Genomic DNA, 19,937 nt, shown 5'->3' with positions numbered 1-19,937 from the left:
AGCTATCTTTACCTCCTCACTGCCTGTAGAAACCATAGCTAAGCTTTCACAGCATTCACAGAATCTCATCAGTTCTACCTTCCACACATCTCCTTTCCCATTGCTACTGCTTTAGTTGAAGCCCAAATGAGCCTTCTGTTAGATTTCTGTCAGAGCTTTTAATCCACCCCCTTACCTCCAATCTCTCCCCTCAACAATGCAATCTCAGCACTTGTCAGAGCTATCTTTTAGAACACAAGTCTGATAATGCAACTCCAAGGATTAAGATCTTCAATACTTCCCATTACCCACCCCACAATGTCCAGAGTATAAATTAGGACACAAGACCCTCAATGATGAAATAACAATCCCAAACCCTTCATTGTCCTTCCACTCATTACCTCTTGACGGTCCTTCTGTTTTTTTCTTTTGCCAAGAATGCACCCTTCCCTTATTTGCCAGGGAAGCCTTGGCAGGCAGTTACCTCTTCCCTTATATTTATTTGGCACATACCTCTCCTGTAGCATTCACCTCTCAGTAGGACAATGCTCTGGTTTCGTCCATGCCATTTTATACTCCTATCTTATATCTTTGTCATATCCTGTATCTCACTAATCTTTGTCTATGTCATCTTTATACCCTCAACATATAATACAGTGCCTGGCACAGGGAAGGTATTCAAAAACATTCATTCAATAAATTAATAAATTAATGCTTTTTATATCCCTTTAATTCTTCTATCTAACTTTCCTTTGGATCTCACTTTAGCCAGATCATATACATTGTTCATGGACAGGCAGACAAACAATATACTAATCTCTAAGACCTAAGGTTTTGAAAGTCTCTATAATATTTATATATGATGAATTCTGAGACGCAAAATCATATACCCATATGAGTTACTTCCCTGTGTTAGTATTTTACATATGAAAAGCAAATATAAGCAACTTAATATAGAATTGAATATGATATATTTGCCAAAGTGTCTGGGACTTAAGCTTAAGTTTTGTGTGTATGTGCACACAGGCACACATGTGCAGTACTACAGAACTTGTTCATCATGACAAATTTATCCAATAGCAGTATTTCAAAGGAAGTTAAAAAGGAGGTTTTAAAAAGGAAAGAAAATAGCAAGATAGAAGAAAATGAAAATATTAGTGCCCAAACTAAAAATAATTTTAATTTTTATTTTTAAATTAAATACAAGGAAAATTATTGGCTCAGAAGAATAAAAAAATTGAGCGGCTGTTTATTTTGTTAAAGCCTCCCTCCGTTCTTTGCCCCCTTTCTTTCATTGTACTTACATCACTGATTTGTTTTGTGTTCTGTTTTGCCTGGACCATAACTGGGGAGTCCACAATGCTTGTAAATTTGAGGGTGTCTGGATGTTGTCTGTACTTCTTTTCGTTCAGGGCATCGCCCGCCTTCTTAACTTTTTCTACATCCAGACTGCCAATAGGTATCCAGCCTATGCCTTTCATCCAGGTGTTGTAGTCTTCCTTGTAGGCGTTCTACAGCAATGGGAAAGAAGAGGAGTAAGTGCCCTGAGTGGTAGGATCTCACACAGGTTCTGACCTCAGAGGGGGACTGTCTGGTGGAGTGTCACTTACATCGCTCTGTATGTGCATCATGTTTTTAGACAACTCCAGGTCCATGGCGTCAGGCAGGTAGGTGTAATGATGGAGAGAATGCTTGTAGTTGACATTGCTGGCAACGTCCTGAGCCTTCTTAGCTGCCACAACGTTGAACATATCATGGGGCGTGTTGTATTTCGTCTTTGTCTTCTCATAGTCTTTTTTATACTCCCGGTCTGACTGCATCTTGGCCACATTCATATAGTGAACCAGTTTAGGATCATCTTGGAGACTTTGGAAGCCAACCATTTTCCCTTTGGCTTTTTCGTAATCTTTTTTGTACTGAACCTATTGGAAACAAAAGTGGGCATATTTTAAAATGTAGTTATGAAGATTTTACTGAACAATGAGACCATGATTTAAAGCAATGGAGCTCCCCAGAAATTACTTCAATAACCAAACAATTAGATATTCATTTGTATACAGTTTGAAATGTAGCCTGGTAAAATTAAAATGTTATATCGAGCCCATTTGATTGTCTATAGCTACTTCTGCCACCCAAGAGAGGTTGGGTTGGGGGTGTTAACCATAATTCACATCAGTGACGAGATAGAATTATAGTAGCAGTAGAATTTTAATGAGTCTTTGGATACCCAAAGAGAGACCCAGAACCAGTTGTATGAAAACACGAATCAGCTCTGAATAAGAAGGTGAGAAGAAGTGAACTTGCTCGGGGAGATCTGGGAAGAAGCATGGGAAACTGAGAAGCAGAGACGTGAAGGAAGGATTGTGTGTATGTGTCGGGGTGGCGAGTAGCTGGAGGAGTACCCACAGAGAAAGGGGGTGGGTAAGAAATTTTGGATGGCAGGGCTTTTAGGATACAGATATTTATTATTCAATTGTAACTTATTTACATTGGTGCAAAGTCAACTTCATTTCAAACAATCGGTGAGGTTGTGCTTGGGACTTAAGGGGAATCCAAAACGGGGGACTGTGTTCCATCTCTGGATCATGCAGACCAGAAAGAGAAGTGAATCTAGAGTAGGGGAGTCCAGGTGAGCCAGAGCAAAATCATCACGTGCAAGCCAGGAGCTGGAGTTATGAAAAGACAATAAACCTCAGAATATCTGCAGCAAGCTGAGGGGGAGGGTACTCCATCAGCTCTAGGTCAAATGATAGGGGCTCGAGTCAATTTGATTTAACTCTCAAAGAGGAAAGTAACTAGTCCACAGCTGGGTGAAAGTAAGATAAGGAAAAGAAACAAAGACTAACAAAATTCCTAACTTTCATGAGTCTAATGATTACTGTGAAACTTGGGGCCAATTCATCCATCTCTGGAAGCAATGAAGTAAAAAGAAGTAAGGCAAAGAGGGAATTCATATAAATTAAGCAAGTTTTGAGATAAAATCTTACTACTAGGAGGCTATAAGGATTTAAACAGTGAGTGACTTATTTCCACGAGAGAAATAACGTGAATCTGTGTAGCAATATGGATGAGACCTTTAACTTAGGGTGTTTGATGAGAACTGGCCAGTAAAGATTCTACAAATCCTAACCCCCAGGAAAACTCAAATCTATTTAGGGAATTTCCCCTTCTCAATAGTTTTCAGAAGGGCTCACTTCCAATTAGGGACAACAGACATGGTGACTTGGGGATAACAAGTCCACCCTGCCCACACTTTCTAGTTACACACAGGTGACCACCGGCTCTACTTACATCACTTGCCGCCTGCCTGGCAGCTTTGGCAGCTTTGATGGGAATCGCGTCCGATCTCAGGTCATATCCCTTCTTGCTCAAATCTTTCAAGTCTGTTTTGTACATACTCTGAAAGAAAAAAAGTCATCTGAATACAACTCAGGCCACATTTAGAGAGGGCTTCGCATGCAATCAGCAGCTGAGCTCATGTGCACACCTCACTGATATTGTAGGCATTAACTTTAGCCTGGATGAACTGGGGCAGGTCTGGTGGCAGACTGTATTTGTGAAGCACTTCTTCTCCTTTGGCTTTGTAGGCAACCTGAAAGAGGGAAAAAGTGCATAAACAAACAAAGTAGGGAAGAGGGGTTAAATGACACAGGAAAATAACTTCAGAGTGATCATGTTGCAGAGAGTTGCTTTTTATGAAAGACATTCCCTGTGTCACCTCCACATTCACCCGCAAAGATCTGTAGGCCTTCAAAGTCTCATATGCAATGTACAGGGTCCCCTATCTTGGTCCCTGTTCGGCCCTGGCAAAGGTCCTTAGGTATGCCTGAGGAACCTCTGGATTTTGTTAGGGGCACCTCATGGAACTTAGCCCAGGGAGGTAACCTGATAAAAATGTTAACCTGCAGACACTTTGGTCAGCACAGAAGAGGCTAACTGGGTAGGATACACAAACCATCTATATTATATCTGTGGGTTACTGATGGGACTTAGGGGTAGTTTATATGATGTCTGTCTTAGCTCTGACTTACAATGTGACTCCTCCATAAGATGTGTTGCCTATGTTCATTTTCCTGGTCTTTTCTAGAAATAGGTTTGTAGTGTTTTTTGTCGTCAAGAGAAGTCCCTCTTACCTTCTCCTTGGACGGCAATGTTAAATGGCTGAAAGGACAGTGAACCTAGTATACATAATACTCTAAAGATATGAATTAGGTATGCTTTATTAATGAAAGGCTGGGAGAATTACAGTTGCTCACAAAACTGAGTCTCTTCAGACTGCATAATAACTACAGGTAATCAGTATAGTAGGAATACAAATGTACTTGTATTAATTAATATTTATTAAAATACAGATAGGATTAATACTTACATCACTTCTCTGAGCCTGGTTGATTTTAGACTGTACTATAATCGGAGCATCTTCAATCGAGGTAAACTTGAGAGTGTCTGGATGTTGGCGGTATTTTTTCTGTTTGGTGAATTTAAAAAAGAAAAACAATAATTTTACTCTCACTGAAGGCTAATATATAAAAAATCCTTGAAATTTATTTTGGAGAGATGAGGATTTTTCCTGATTTTAAAATGTAAACAGATTCTTGGTTGGCTTGGGGGAAAAGATGAATACAATACAGAAGCCAGTGTTTTAAAAATTGGCTTAATTTTGGATTGTCTGGGGCAGTACAGCCCAATACAACTTTCAGGAACCAGACTTTGTTTCTTGCTTATGAAATGAAAAATGAAATGAAAGAGGGTATTCTCAGCTAAACAGAACCCAGAAACACCACAAAGTTTTCTAAAGGATTACCAGAAAAGCACACAAGGAAATCTGGATTGTCTTTGCCTGTCACTAACAGGTTCTCAAGTTCCTGTCACTCCAACCGAGGTAGAGAAGTAAAGAAGCTCTCTGGCTGAGGGAGGAGGAACAGAAGAATTAGGGTAACAGCGAGTGGTTCCTGTAGGAGAGGGAGGACTTTTGTTCTGCAGCCCCCGTGTGCTTAGTACACAGGTTGTCACTAAAGTGCTGAGGAGCCACAGGAAAGACGATGTTGGAAGGTATTCTCATCGGAAGCTGGCAACTGCTAGCTACATTCCTATATTCTTCTCCATCTAGTCTCCTGGTCGTCTTCCTTTGTGCATATTATACATCCCACTTCTGTGTACAAAGTAGCACCACCCAGCTTCAGACTTCTGAAAACTACCAACCTAGAACTTTTTTGAAAAAATCTGATAAAATGTTGCTCACCAAAAGCAAGCAAAAGCACAGAACAGAAACTTGAGTGGGAAGAAAACCCTCACTCAGCACCTCTATTCCTTCTTTATTTGGCTACCCTCCCTGATGATGGATTTGCCTGACAGCAATGGGAATGTTCCACTGTTAGACAACCAAACTGCAATATAGCTATACAAAGGAATACTACTCAGTAATACAGAAAATATTGCAGACCCATGCAAAAACATGGTGCTAAGTGCAAAAAAGTCTAATACAAAAGAAATTTCTAGAAAAGCAAAACTATAGAGAAAGAAGGCAAATCTATGGTTGCCTGGCGTTGAAGATGGAAGCAGGAATTTTTCAAGGAAACTTTGGTATACTACAAGCATTTTAAAATTCAATTATGGTGATGACTGTGCAACTATACGAGCTTATTAAAACTTGTCAAGGTGTGCACTTCAAATAGGTGAATTTTATGGTACGCAAATCATACCTTGATAAAGTTGTTTAAAAATATTTTTATCATGAATGGTTAAATGATTTTGGTGACATAAAGGGGTATGCTTATCTACCTGGGTAATTCATGCATATGGTACGTTGTTTGTTTGTTTGTTTTTAATCTCAGCAACAATTACTAGAGAATGAAGCAGTAAAGAAGGTGCTTGCGTGGTTTTGGGGGCTTTAACATAGCACGTTCCTCTCTCTGTATGTAGCACATAGGACGGCTTTACCTCATTCAGGATGTCTGAAGCTCTCTTTGCCTTTTCCATTTCCAAGGACCCAAAAGGTACCCAGCCACAGCCTTTCATCCAGCTGTTGTAGTCGGCTTTGTATTCAACCTACAACACCAAGAGAAAGGTTACTGTTCTTTGCTCAGCATCATCCTTACTCATAAGACCCTTAACATTTTACCCAAAAGGATGTTTTTAGGATTTCTGAAAAGCTTCTTCCTCTGTACATTAAGGTTATTTAAAAAATTTCCTTCGTGAGAGATTTTAACAGCCCTTAGGTTATCACTGCTCTTCTAGCTGGCATATATTCCATTTGATCCTTATTTCCAACTGAAGGGAAGTTTATGGAACTCAAGTTCCAAACTGGACAAATGCTACCCTGCAAGCTGTATTTCAAGGAAGAAATAAAATTGTTATATTTAGATAATCAAATGTGAAATGTTTGCTCGCTAGAACTCTAAGTCAAATTAGGGCTGAAGGCCACATTGAAGATGGATAATTTCGCTCATTTTCTAATTAGATAAGATATGATAGTAGTTAATTTGCAATATGTGTTTGCACACATTGCCCTTCATATGTAATGATTAGTTTAGGAGTGTTTCTGCGTTGATTAACAATGCGCATTAAAATAGTCGCACTCATTAATTTGTTTATGGAAGGTCATTATCATTTGGAATTACTCCTATTTTGGGGACAGTTACTCAATGTTATTAAAATAATAGGCCACTCTTATTGTCTGGCTATAGGAGGTACCTAAAACTCACATTCTAGATACAAAATTCAAATTGCTGTTTAGTGTGGGCCTTTTTAATTGGAATTAAAAAAAAATCAAGAAACTATTTGTTTCCTGCCTTTGAGAGGCTTACAATCTACTTAGGAGAAAGAAACATAGCAAAATTAAAGAGCTAAATAAGATAATAATGCATAAAGTAAGATTGTTAGTAATGGGAATTTCAAATTGTACAGTTGCTGTAAAAAATAGTAGAGTGGCTCCTCAAAAAATTAAAAATAGAATTACCATGTGACCTAGCAACTCCATTTCTGAATGTACACTCAAAAGAATTGAGAGCAGGGTCTCAAATAAATATTTGTCATCTACATTCATAGAACCATTATTCGCAGTAGCCAAAAGTTGGAAGCAAACCAAATGTCCACTGGAAGATAAATGGATAAACAAAACTTGGTATATACATATAATGGAATATTATTCAGCCTCAAGAAGGAAGGAAATTCTGACACATGCTGCAACATGAATGAATGTTGAGGACATGACATTAAGTGAATTAAGCCAGTAACAAAAAGACAAATACCAAGTGACTCTGCATGTATGAGGTCTATAGAGTAGTCCAGCTCAAAGAAACAAAAAGTAGACAAGATAGCTACCTACATAAAAAAAATTGTTGATAATAATGGAGATCTTTGTGACAATGGTGATGATAACAGTGAATGTTTACTGAGACTTCACCAGGGCCTGACACTAAGCTAGGTATTTCGCATGAATTCAAATTCTCAAAACAATTCTTTTATTCTAGTTTTACAAGGAAGGGATATAGTGATGGGTTCATGCTAGAGTCACGTCTCTCTAACTCTGAAGGGCATGGTCTCATAGAACCACAAAGGTCATCTTCCCATTACATACTTGCTACATACAGAAGACAATGCAGACACTTCTGAGAATTGTCAAAAACATGACTCCACTTAAAGATCACTTCAGTTTCTACCTTAGAAAGAGGGAATAGAGAAAAACTGATTACTCACATCACTCTGTAGTGCATAAGCCTTCTTGGCAAGATCCACGTTGATGCTATCAGGCGGGTAGCTGTAATTGTGTAAGATGTGCTTATAGTCCACATCACTGGCAATTTCCTGAGATTTCTTAGCTTGAGTGACTTGGAGCATATCAAGAGGTGCAGTGTAGATGGTTTTTGACTTCTCATAGTCTTTACGATATTCACGCTGTGAATAGGAAATTTCCATTTATTACTGCAAATCTTGAATGGATTTCCAGAAAAGCACAGAAATCGCTCATAAACAACAAACACGAGTTAGAGAAACACATTCAAACATCTGAGTACTTATTTTTTCCTATAATTTGTTCATATGTTACACATTACTGAATGCTTTCTCCCCCCAAAAAAAATCATACATGGACAGATTTTCTCAAATCTCTCTTTAGCTCAAAGAGCAATGTCAGACATTAGGAGCCCACAGCTTCTGCTTCAACCAGGTATTACTTTATTTTAAAACAGGGGTTTTCAAGGACTTTTAACAAGAATTATTTTTACCAAAGCCATCTCAACTTTGAATTGTTTTCGAATAAGGAAGTATTTTTTAATTGATGAGAATTCTATGACAATCATTTCATACTTCTGATTATATAAAATAACTACTTCATGAATAGAGCTATACATTTGACTGCTTGGCTTTTCTAACATCATCTTTAAATGGTTACTGATTTTTCAACCTGACTATGCTTCTGACAGTAGATAAGCTCCACTGAGAATCCCAAATGTTTTTCATACCAAGCTTAATTTTGGTAACAATTTAAAAGAAGCTTCAGACTGCAGCAGTAATAAGACCTCAGAGGAGAAAAGTTTGTGAAACTGAGCCATTAAAGTAACCTTGGCACTTATTACAGTGTTCTCATAAACCAAATGCCTTGACTGGGCCTCAGAAGGCACTTTCATTGGCTGGTTTTCTGGAATGTTAGGGTGCTAATTAGGTCAAAGCCCCAGCTTTATCATGTCCATTCACCAATTACCTTAAGAGAAAAATTCTGACCCAGTGCCTCTAGGAAAATTCTAAACCCATTATATCTCCCCATAATCATATAAGCATTAAAGACAGTGACCTAGGCTAGTAAGTATAAATATGCCTTATAAGTCTTCTGTAGAAATTCCTTTTGCAAATGATCTGATCTTTTAGCTTTCTTAGGGAATACGATCTTCTTTCTAAATATTTTGTGGGCAGTTACTTTTACTGAATAAACTTATCACTTAATTATAAAACCTAGACTTTGGTTTATAAAAATAAAATATGGAAATTTTCTGACAGCATGCATGAACACTGAAAAACCAATAAAGCAATGTCACAACAGGATTAGTGTGGGGAAGTGTTTTTGACTAAATTGTTTTGACTCTTTTGTTCATGCTCATACCAGTTCACACATATCTGCGTCTATAAAATGCTGTCAAAAGGTCCAAATGGCTTTAAAAGATTCTCTTTAAAAGCTATGCACATTCTGTATCTGCAGCCTAGCATTTAGCCTAGATATTCTGTGAGAATGATTCATCATTGGCTATCTCTTTTGGTTGCCGATGTCAATTACCAAGTATTTTATGAACACTTACTTTGTGCTTAGTGTTCTAATGGGTTCTGTGATAAGATGAAGAACAAAAGATAAAGATACATGTGCTGTTAACAGGCAGCTATAAACTTTTGAGTTGAGAAGGGATAAGGATCTAGTGAAAAGCGCAGTATTATGTATGTGAGCACTGTATACTGACATAATTCAGTGTGAAGTTATTAGAGAAAATTACTGAATATGATGTTTTAAAGTGTTATACGACTATACAGCAAATGCGAAATGAATTAAAGAAGGTATATATAGATCATTATATGAACACACGGTTGAAATGAAAGTAAATGATACAAACATCCTTCTATTTAATTATGAAAAATAATATTTGCAAGCTATTTTGAAATTCTTACTCTAAAGGAATTCTCTAAACATTTTTTAAGCAGTATACACTGCAATTTGTAATAGATATTTTCTTCTCTGCAGTAAGAATTTTAATCAAAAGATGAGACTTGGACATAGGGAAGCCTTAGGGAATTCATAAATTCTCTGAAATTCAGACAGAAGGCATGAAGAAAAAGTTCATCTATCTAGAAGAATGATCCAAGACTTCTATCAGATTCTCAAGGTGGTCTAGAATCAATGGAGTATTTTTCTTGAACCTATGCCAATACTAATGACTAAAGTTAACAAAGAACAATAGTAAGATTTTTATCTGTGATACATGATTTTCTTCCAATATATAGACAGTTTTAAAACCATCATTTTAAAGGTATTTTTAGGAGAAAATATGAAAATATCTACTGATGTCTTCCAAAAAGTTTTGAGAATTAAAATCAATATTCTATTAAATATTAAAGCATATATTTTTCACAGTGTAATGGATATCAAGTATAAATCAGTAATTTCCCTCCTTAAATTGAGAGGTACAAGAATCTGGGAAATAATTCTACTTCCAAAATTTCTCCTCAGCAATTTGTTGTGAACATGACAGAACCCATGGATATGGAATCTTTTTAATATTTTTAAAATGTTTATTTATTTTTGAGAGAGCATGAGCAGGGGAGGGGCAGAGAGAGAGAGAGAGAGGTAGACACAGAATCGAAAGCAGGCTCCAGGCTCTGAGCTGTCAGCACAGAGCCCAATGTAGGGCTTGAACCTACGAACCACGAATCATGACCCAAGCCTAAGTTGGATGCTCAACTGACTGAGCCACCCAGGTGCCCCTGGATATGGAATCCTTTTACATGCTACCACCCTTGGGCATGTTAACAGGGATGTTGTCTTGAAAACAAGACAGATTCACAAAGACACTCACATCACTCTGGTTTTTGGCCGTCTTCAAAGAGTGCAGCATCTTGGGATCGTCATGAATGCTGAGGGCTCCAATCATTTTCCCTTTGTTTTTCTCATAGTCTTTCTTGTACATCACCTGTAAAGACATCACACATGCCAGAGCCCACCCATCAGGAAAGGTCAGTGAGGGCGCCCTGCCCAGGTGCCCAGGCCACACTCACATCGCTGGCGATCCTGCTGTTGGCTTTGGCTGCCAGCAGGGGAATGGCGTCCACTTTAATGTCAAACTTCTTTGCTTTGCTCTTCTCCCAGTCTTGCTTATAGACATTCTGGACAGAAAAATTTCAGCAGAGGAGTTGTAAGAATGAATCTAGCACAGATTCATCCAGTAAAAGAAACAGATTGAAAATTTGTGTATATAGACTTATTTCACCTACAAATACCATATTTACAAAATGATAGTATAATTATTCATTAATCTGTCATCCAGCTTCTCCCCTATATTCTTTTTAACATTCTGTGAACTTTCTAAAGATTGTACTACTCTGATGTATAAAGGACAATGTATAATGACAACCATTTTGAGAAAGTGAAATGCAACATTTATAGGACAGATCTTACAAAACTCTAGAGATTAGCAGGGGCATAATTCAGAGGATGTTTCTGATGGTAACAGAGAATGTGGGAAATGGAAAAAGGATAGCTAAGTAAGAGCCTTCCGAACATTTAGGCCTTAAAACTCCACTCACACTCTGAAAACAATCTCCATAGTTGTTTAGTTGCTGAACTCCTAATCTGGTTTTTTACAACACCCATCACATCTCCTCTTTGCAGGTACATGCAATGATAGATTTCTGTGCCTTTGGTACTTACGTCACTCAAATTATAGGCATTGACTCTGTGTTGGATAAACTGTGGAGCATCTGCTGGTACATTGCACTTGAATTTCTCACTTTCATGTTTTGCTTTGTAATTCAGCTGGAAAACAGTAGAAGATATCCAAACAGTTCAGGATCAGAATTTCCTTGAGGGCATATAGAGGAGTGTTGATATATATGGCTAAGTACTCCTACGCTTTTCAGAAAAAAAATGCCTCAAAGAGGTAGTCCATCCAATCAAAGTCCATTACAGAACCTTGACCCTCACTCCCTCTTTCAGGATTGGGATGGAATCCAGTTTGCATTGTCATTTTGTAAATGCTATCACAACGTATGTATGGGAAACTCATTGTCTAAAGTTTTAGGCTGTGCCTTCAGGACACGGACACTCAATCTATTAAATTCTGTGATCTTCTACTCAAAGTGTGGTCTACCAACAGCAGCGGCATCACCTACAAGCTTGTTAGAGAGTCAACATATCCTTCCAGACCTACTGAATCAGAATATTTTGGCAGGGTCACTGGGTGATCCACGTGAAAGTGAATGTTTCAGAAGCACTGCTGTTCTTGCCCTGTTCTTCACATGGCTGGACCGTTCTGCTTTGACCACCCAATTTGAAGTGTCCCCCCACTCACCCCCTCTCCCATTACTCTGTTTGAATTCTGTCTCATGACCCCATATTAGTTTTCTTATTACTGCCAGGTGTCTTTCTTGTTTCTGTGCTTTTTATCTTCTTATAAAGTCTTAGCAAACTCAAGAATGGAGACTGCTTGCCTTGTTACCTACACAGATAGATGCTCTTGTTGTTTTTTTCTTTAAGTTGCCATCAAGTCTTAGTCTGCGTTATTTTGGGTATGTGACACATCCTAATGAGCAAATCCCCCACTGAAAATTGGTGACTTATTGAAGAAATATTCGTTATTTTTATTTTCATCTAACACCATCTTTCCTGAGGCTACAAATCAATCTGGCGGCTTCATTTGCATTTTATTAAACCAATCTTGAAAAATGACACCGTTGGGATGACAGATGAGACCATGAAGATTAAGCAAGAAAATGCTTCTCTTTCAAAGAAACACAGCATTCCAGGTCACTCACACTTGCACAAACAGGGCACTTACGTCGCTAAGCTGTTTTGTGTTGAGCTGGGCTTGCAGCAGTACAGGAGTATCAGTGACGGCTGTGAATTTAGTCTTATCTGGGTGAACTTTGTATGTATGCTAGAAAAAAAGGTTCTTGAATGAAATTTCATAATGTATCTTTATATTCTTGTTCATATACACGCTAACATATAAAAAATTTCCAGTCAAACATAGAGTTTATTTCCTGAAAACTTGGTTGATATGTTTTCACTTCTTCTCTCTCTCTCTCTCTCTCTCCTGAAGTTGCCTCTAAACTGGCCTCCCTGCTGCAATTTAGCAACCAGATTAATCTTCCTCCTGTTGAAGCCTTACAATGGCTCTCCATTGCACATGGCTTCACTCTAAATTGTACCCTGGCTGATGAACCCTACTCTACAGAATCCACCCCCAACTTCATCTGTTACCATTTCACCTCTTCCTACTATCCCTCCCTCCAGTACACTTCAGCCACCTCATCCTTTCAATTCCTTGTTCTTTGCTTAGACTGTTTTTCCAGTTGCTCTCACCTTGATCTTGGCATGGCTGCACTTTCCTGCCTTAGATCCTCCTTGAGCACCTGGTCTATGGTGCCCATCCAGTCTCTCTCTCCCACATCATCCTATTTTAATTCTATAGCATCATTCTACATGGGTTGTTTTACCATTGTCTGATATCTTTTTTAAGTTTCTGTGCTCTTTATTTTCTGCCTCTCCCAGTAAAATTCATGCTTCCCAAGAGGCAGCCCATCTTGTCCCCTCTTCTCCCCCAGCACCAAGGACAGTGTCTGACACAAGCTAGCTCCTCATGTAAATTTGTTAAATGAATGAACACCTATGTCTCATAAATCTCCCTATTTTCCTTTACTCCCCAAACCATGTATATATAAACTAGCGGACATAAAGATTTCTAAAACCCAAGATATTTTCATAACAAATAGTTTTCTTCACAGTAATTTTTGTGCTCTCCAATTCCACCCAAAATTTAAAATTTAACATCTCCTGCTAATCACTAGATGTTAGCATTGAAACTCCTGCTAAAATTACCACTAGATGGCACAAGAATCCCAAACCCAATTTTAAGAATTCAGAGCAGCTGACTTACATCTTTGCACTGGTCTAGCTTCTTAATTGCTTCATATTCTTGCGTTATTGTCTGAGGGAAATAACATTTCCCTTTATCTTCTTCATATTCTGCTTTGTAATTTTTCTAGAATAAGAAAGAATAAAAATAGATCATGGTTATTATTGCCCCCAAATAATATCACTGAGAGGCATGGATATTTGTCTTCAACTTACGTCACTGTTTTGTGCTGAAACTTTCATGCAGTGTATTTGATATGGGTCCTCGAAGCTGCCTACATAATGTCCCAAAACATTCTGTACATATGAATCTTTGTATTTAGCCTGAAAGAGAAAACATATTGACAAATATGTCAATTACATATGTTATTTGTCAAGTGGTAGAAAAGCCCCAAAACTCCAGGGGTAACCATGGCCTTTCGAACCTCACTGAAGTTCTTCAGCAGAGTGTCAAGTTGATATTTGGGGGTCTCACAGTAGTTCATGCTCTTTGCTTTTGTCTTCTCATAGTTTTCTTTGTATAATCTCTGTCAAAGGAAAAAGAAAAACAACGATAAAAAATATGTATCTCATGATATAAAAGCCATTCTCATCATTGCTATACTTAACCAAAAAGGAAAATTTTGTATTTTTTCAGTACTTTCCATGAAGCAAAAAAAGTAGAATGAATATGGCAGAGGCTCATGTCTTGTATAATCTAGGCTGCTAATAACCATATATATGCTTATATTATTTATCCTAACATTTCTCCACCAGAATAAACCAGGATATACCAATGCTGCTCTCTAAACAATTTTTTGTCTTAAGATAATTCTTTCCAGGGGCACCTGGGTGGCTCAGTTGGTTAGGCAATTGACTTCAGCTCAGGTCATGATCTCGCGGTTTGTGGGTTTGAGCCTCGCATCGGACTCTGTGCTGATAGCTCAGAGCCTGGAGCCTGTTTGGGATTCTGTGTCTTCCCCCACCCCCCTACTCATGCTCTGTGACTCTCTGTCTCTTAATAATAAATACATGTTTAAAAAAATTTTAAATAATTCTTTCCATTTGAATGTGTTTGAAGGAAAATGGATTTTTTAAATAGTGCAAAATTAGGTAAAAGGTAGAAGGTGGACTTTAGATACTCAGGCACAGTCCTAGAAAAGTATTCGGTTCAGCACTCGATGAAAATACATTTTATAACACCTTTGGAAGTTGGATTTTCTCATTGAGATCTAATATTTTTCTTTATAGTAATAATGCACAAAAAGATTTTTTTTCCATTTTGTTGTAGGTAGCATGTATTTCTACACATTCTCCTTAATTCTCCCAGATAGAAATCCAAAAATATACTCAATAAAAATAAGAATATTTATAAGTGATACAGAATAGGGAGTTTTTCCTTTATGCCATGAATTAGAGAGGCAATTTTTGTAAAGAGTTTTATTTTATTTTGGATATTTTAGTCTTTAAAATGAGATCAATATTTTATAAATTTTTTATTTTATAAAATAAAATACTTTGTTCTTGAGGTTATGCTTCATCTAGTTTTCCTACTTTGTCTTTAGCCTGATTTTCTCACTTCTTTCCTCTAATTTTTTCTGTATTTTTGCAAAGCACCTTAGATCAGATCATGACAGAATAAATATATACTTATGGGTACTGAGATATTAAACCCATTTCTAGAAAAACAATAAAGAAAATGCTATTGCTAGTATCTTTTCCCCTTAAGAAAACAGGGCATTAAAGAGATTAAGGAAACATTTACAATATTCACCGGTATCTCAAAGTACAGAATGAAGAGCTTAATCATCTTTACCACTGGGTTTTCGTGCTTGACTTGTTATCCTGAATCTGAGATTTCACTTGGACTAACATCCCACCCAAAGTTATATTAAACTGTAAGTACAACCACATCTGAAAATAAGGGTGATTCACAAAGACACTCACATCACTCTGGTTTTTGGCCGTCTTCAAAGAGTGCAGCATCTTGGGATCATCATGAATGCTGAGGGCTCCGATCATTTTCCCTTTGTTTTTCTCATAGTCTTTCTTGTACATCACCTGTAAAGACATCACACATGCCAGAGCCCACCCATCAGGAAATGTCAGTGAGGGCGCCCTGCCCAGGTGCCCAGGCCACACTCACATCGCTGGCGATCCTGCTGTTGGCTTTGGCTGCCAGCAGGGGAATGGCGTCCACTTTAATGTCAAACTTCTTTGCTTTGCTCTTCTCCCAGTCTTGCTTATAGACATTCTGGACAGAAAAATTTTAACAAAGGAATTGGTAAAAATGACATGCATGTTATCACACTTTAAAGACAAAGGAATATCTCAATACTCTTAGTATGAATGAAATAAATGGATCATTTTCATTGTTCAGAAAATCGTGCATATTTTAGGTATTTCTCCTCAAGCTAAAGCTTTGAATTTTCCAAGATCAAGATTTTCTGCTCCTCATTAGAATCTTTCATCAAATTAACCTAATTCTAGTTACCATACTAATATTTGATCCTAACATGGAGTATTTCACAGAGTGGCACAAATATTCTATAGTTAATTTACTTTTTAGGATCTAAAGATAACACTTTAGTTTGATCTCAAAGTCCTTTGAAAAAATTATTTCCTGAATCATTACAATACTCATTGATGCTGGATAATCTTAGCACTTATTTACAGAATTGTTGAAGAAATTGAGATCTCCCCTACAAGGAGAATTTGACTTGTCTATAAAATTAAGTTTTGAAAATGAAAAATAGCAACGGACACCTGGTCTTATGCCTTCTGAATACACTATATCTTAGTGAAAGTTCTCTTACATGTAGAAATAAGCACCATTTGTGTAAAAATAGGGACATTAAACCTCTGAGGAGTAAATAAAATGAAATTATATCTAAAAAATGAGGTCCTGGATGAAAATTATAGCACAGTATAAATGAATGTGTGTCTAAAAGATCTAACATTATCATTTGCAATTAAACATACATGAGTGATGGCATTTTGAGGGTTGATTAAAACATATTAAGATTGTCTAATTGTATGAAGCTACTAACAATGTTGCTACCCACATTTATAAGGTGAGTTCAAAGATATGTGGGCAGAGGCATAGGAACATGATACAAATGTTAAGTATTCTTCCCATTTTTAATGAAATGTTTTTTCAGTGAAGCAATCCAGAAATAAAAACACAGGTTGTCAGGATATCCCATAGCATAGCACACAGGAACATACATCACTCAGGTTATAGGCATTGACTTTGTGTTGGATGAAGGCAGGAGTATCTGGAGGTATGTGGCACTTGAACTTTTCGTTTTCATGTTTCGCTTTGTAGTTCAGCTGAGAGGGAGAGGGGGAGAGAGAGAGAGAGAGAGAAAGGGACAGAGAGACAGGCAATAAGGGATACAATTAGTTCTGAAGAAGAATTTTTCCAAAATACAAAAATTTTGTGTGGTACATTTCATAAAATAAAATGTAAAATACGTTTTGATAAATAACAACTGGCAATGTTGTTAAGATCAAGAGAGAAGTCTAGAGCTAGGGTAGGCCCCCATTGACAACCTGTGTGCTGAACACATGATGGCTGATGTTGGTTACCATGGTAGAACTGTCCTGGAAGGAGGTGGCTCTTTCATATATGCTTCCTCTCCATGCATATCACAATCAGCCCCCAGAATCAGTAGATTCTGAGAGTCACAGCCCTTTCTTTCTTTTTATTGTCAATGCTCATGTATTGGAGAACTTACACCTCCTCACATCCATTACAGTTTGTTAATACTCTCATCTGAAGTATTTCTGGATATAAATCTACTGGGATTACTTTTATTGTTTTATTTTGTTTTAACACAAGCTTGGAGGTTCATGCTTAAAACTCATGTGATAAAACTTATCTCAAAGACTCCATTTTCTAAAAACTTATTTGAGAGAGAGAAGTCCCCTGTATTGAATACCTGCTCTGGGTCAGGGTATTTACTATGCACATATCTCCTTTTATTTACTCGTCAAAACAACCACAAATTATAAAAGGGAAATATGAGGCAAACTGAAGTTAAACGATTTGCCTGTGATGTCAGGTCATAAATGACAGAGGTACAATTTGAATCCAGTTTTGTCTGACTCAAAAACTCATGGTCTTTTCCAGTGTGGTAAGCTACATTAGTTTCCCTTATAGAACCATTTCGCTATAATTGTTATCCATCCAAGAAGATGCAAGGCAACTAAATAAGGAACTATTTTAGGTGATTACAAATATATACAAGTTAAATTTGCTAAAACTGAAATAGTCTTTTTTTTTGTAAATGTGACAAGTCACTGGATTTTATATATGGAGTTGTGAGATGTTATCCCTCATAATTGGATTTCTTGAACATTTAGATGAACTTACATCACTCAGTTGTTTGGAATTGACTTGGGCTTGCACCAGAACGGGAGAGTCCGTGACTTGAGTGAATTTTGTCTTATCTGGATGGACTTTGTAGGTGTGCTGTGGAGGAAAAAAGGAATAGTTTCAGCAGTCAAATCCAAGTTGACCTATAGACCAAGCAAGCAGAAACATTGCCCAAAACAAAAGAAACTTGTAGTTAATAAAACACATGGTTCTTTGCTCATTAGACTGCAGTGTCTTTGAGAGATGCCTTCACACTGTACAAGAAACTTTCTCATTCTTCACATTTCTGATAACTCTTCTTGGGGAAAATGAACTAGAATTAGCTCTTGAAATGTATTGGTGACCACAGGGGAAACCAGTTTACTACCAAATAAGTTTTGTTTCTTATAATTTCCTTGCCTGCATATATTTGAAAAGTGTTAAAATTTTAACTATCTTTTGACCACTGAGGCTATGGAGGTCAGGACGTTCAAAGTTCATGCTACGGACTTACATCTTTACATTGATCTAGTTTCTTGATTGCTTCATATTCTTGAGTTATGGTCTGGGGGAAGAAGCCCTTGCCTCTGTCTTCTTCATATTCTGCTTTGTAGTTTTTCTATGAGGAAAAGACATCAGACATAAGGATGCAACCATTTTATTCATGCCCTAAAGATGTGTTCATTGGAAAGCTAAACAATGGTCTTACAACTTACATCACTGTTTTGAGCTGAGACTTTCATGCAGTGTGTGTGATATGGATCCTCAAAGCTGCCTACATAATGTCCCAAAACATTCTTTACGTAGGAATCTTTGTACTTAGTCTGAAAGACAAAACATATTTCATGTATTGATTGGGGGGAATAATGGATCTTTTCTTAACACAGGAAGTAACACAGGATTACTTACGTCACTAGTGAAGTTCTGCAGAACTGTATCAAGTTGAAATTTGGGGGTTTCACAGTAATTTATGCTCTTTGCCTTAGTCTTTTCATAGTTTTCTTTGTATAGTTTCTGTAAAAGAAAAAAAAATCAGTTAAAATAGATTCTTGTCACTCCTACACTGATTATAACACTTGTATTTCCCAACACTAAACAAAAGAAGCAGAAAAAAGATATCGCCTGTCAACTGTCTTAAAAACGGATGATCAAACACTGGGGTGTTGTGAATAAGTTTCTTCTATTAGTAATTACTGTAAAGCTTAGGCTTTTAACATTCACAAAAAAAAAAAAAAAAAAATTAAGAAACCAGAATGCTGCCTCAGACCAAGCCCTTAGTTGTGGAGTTTGGGTGTATTTTGGAACTCCTACTTCCTCTATGCCCCAACTCACACACGTCCCTCACTGACAGTGCCACAACAGAGAAGACTATTCTGAGCAGCAGTGATTTTTTTTTTTTAACAAACATGCATGAAAAAGTTTAGTATACGTTGAGAAAGACAGTCTCTCTTCCTCCTTCTACCAAGGGAAAATGCCTTATTATACAGATAATATATCTTAAAATTAAGATATATACAAGAACTCGGATCATGAACCTGCTCACTCTTCTTCTCTGCTAGGATTTAAATCTAACAGTAACAACTGTTGGATTTTATTTTATTTTTTTAACATTTACTCATTTTTGAGAGACAAACAGAGACAGAGTGTGAGTGGGGGAAGGGCAGAGAGAGAGGGAGACACAGAATCTGAAGCAGGCTCCAGGCTCTAAGCTGTCAGCACCGAGCCCAACGCAGGGCTCAAACTCATGAACTGTGAGATCATGACCTGAGCTGAAGTTGGACTCAACCGACTAAGCCACCCAGGTGTCCCTACAACTATTGGATTTTAAAGGCACACTGATAAAGTGGGCTATTGTCACTTTCTCATGTTGGGTTTTGAAATTGTAAATGGTGCAACTCAGTTTTTATATTTTTATATTGCTCTCTTTATCAACAAAGTAGATTTGGACCTGTGCTTTTATATGCTTGATAAAGATGATCTTCATTTAGGAAACAGGAGACAGGCTTT

The 19,937-nt window shown here is 37.4% G+C and overlaps 1 protein-coding gene across 1 annotated transcript in view; it reads right to left on the bottom strand.

Annotated features, from left to right (window-relative positions):
* NEB (nebulin) overlaps positions 1-19,937 on the bottom strand; it is a 202,298-nt gene that overhangs the window by 156,817 nt on the left and 25,544 nt on the right. The window contains exons 12-32 of the mRNA XM_049615651.1: positions 18,840-18,944; positions 18,647-18,754; positions 18,445-18,549; positions 17,949-18,047; positions 16,799-16,903; positions 15,717-15,824; positions 15,518-15,631; positions 14,017-14,118; positions 13,808-13,915; positions 13,614-13,718; positions 12,513-12,611; positions 11,387-11,491; positions 10,735-10,842; positions 10,536-10,649; positions 7,678-7,875; positions 5,920-6,027; positions 4,349-4,447; positions 3,467-3,571; positions 3,271-3,378; positions 1,590-1,901; positions 1,284-1,490 (exon numbers count right to left, since the gene is read on the bottom strand). Coding sequence (XP_049471608.1) covers positions 1,284-1,490; positions 1,590-1,901; positions 3,271-3,378; positions 3,467-3,571; positions 4,349-4,447; positions 5,920-6,027; positions 7,678-7,875; positions 10,536-10,649; positions 10,735-10,842; positions 11,387-11,491; positions 12,513-12,611; positions 13,614-13,718; positions 13,808-13,915; positions 14,017-14,118; positions 15,518-15,631; positions 15,717-15,824; positions 16,799-16,903; positions 17,949-18,047; positions 18,445-18,549; positions 18,647-18,754; positions 18,840-18,944 — 2,622 coding nt within the window. The remainder of the gene's footprint in view (positions 1-1,283; positions 1,491-1,589; positions 1,902-3,270; positions 3,379-3,466; positions 3,572-4,348; positions 4,448-5,919; positions 6,028-7,677; positions 7,876-10,535; positions 10,650-10,734; positions 10,843-11,386; positions 11,492-12,512; positions 12,612-13,613; positions 13,719-13,807; positions 13,916-14,016; positions 14,119-15,517; positions 15,632-15,716; positions 15,825-16,798; positions 16,904-17,948; positions 18,048-18,444; positions 18,550-18,646; positions 18,755-18,839; positions 18,945-19,937) is intronic.

Source organism: Panthera uncia (genome assembly GCF_023721935.1).
Source record: "Panthera uncia isolate 11264 chromosome C1 unlocalized genomic scaffold, Puncia_PCG_1.0 HiC_scaffold_3, whole genome shotgun sequence".
Taxonomy (NCBI): Eukaryota; Metazoa; Chordata; class Mammalia; order Carnivora; family Felidae; genus Panthera; species Panthera uncia.
Note: the sequence above shows the minus strand (reverse complement) of the source record. Positions and strands in the feature narration are given on the sequence as shown.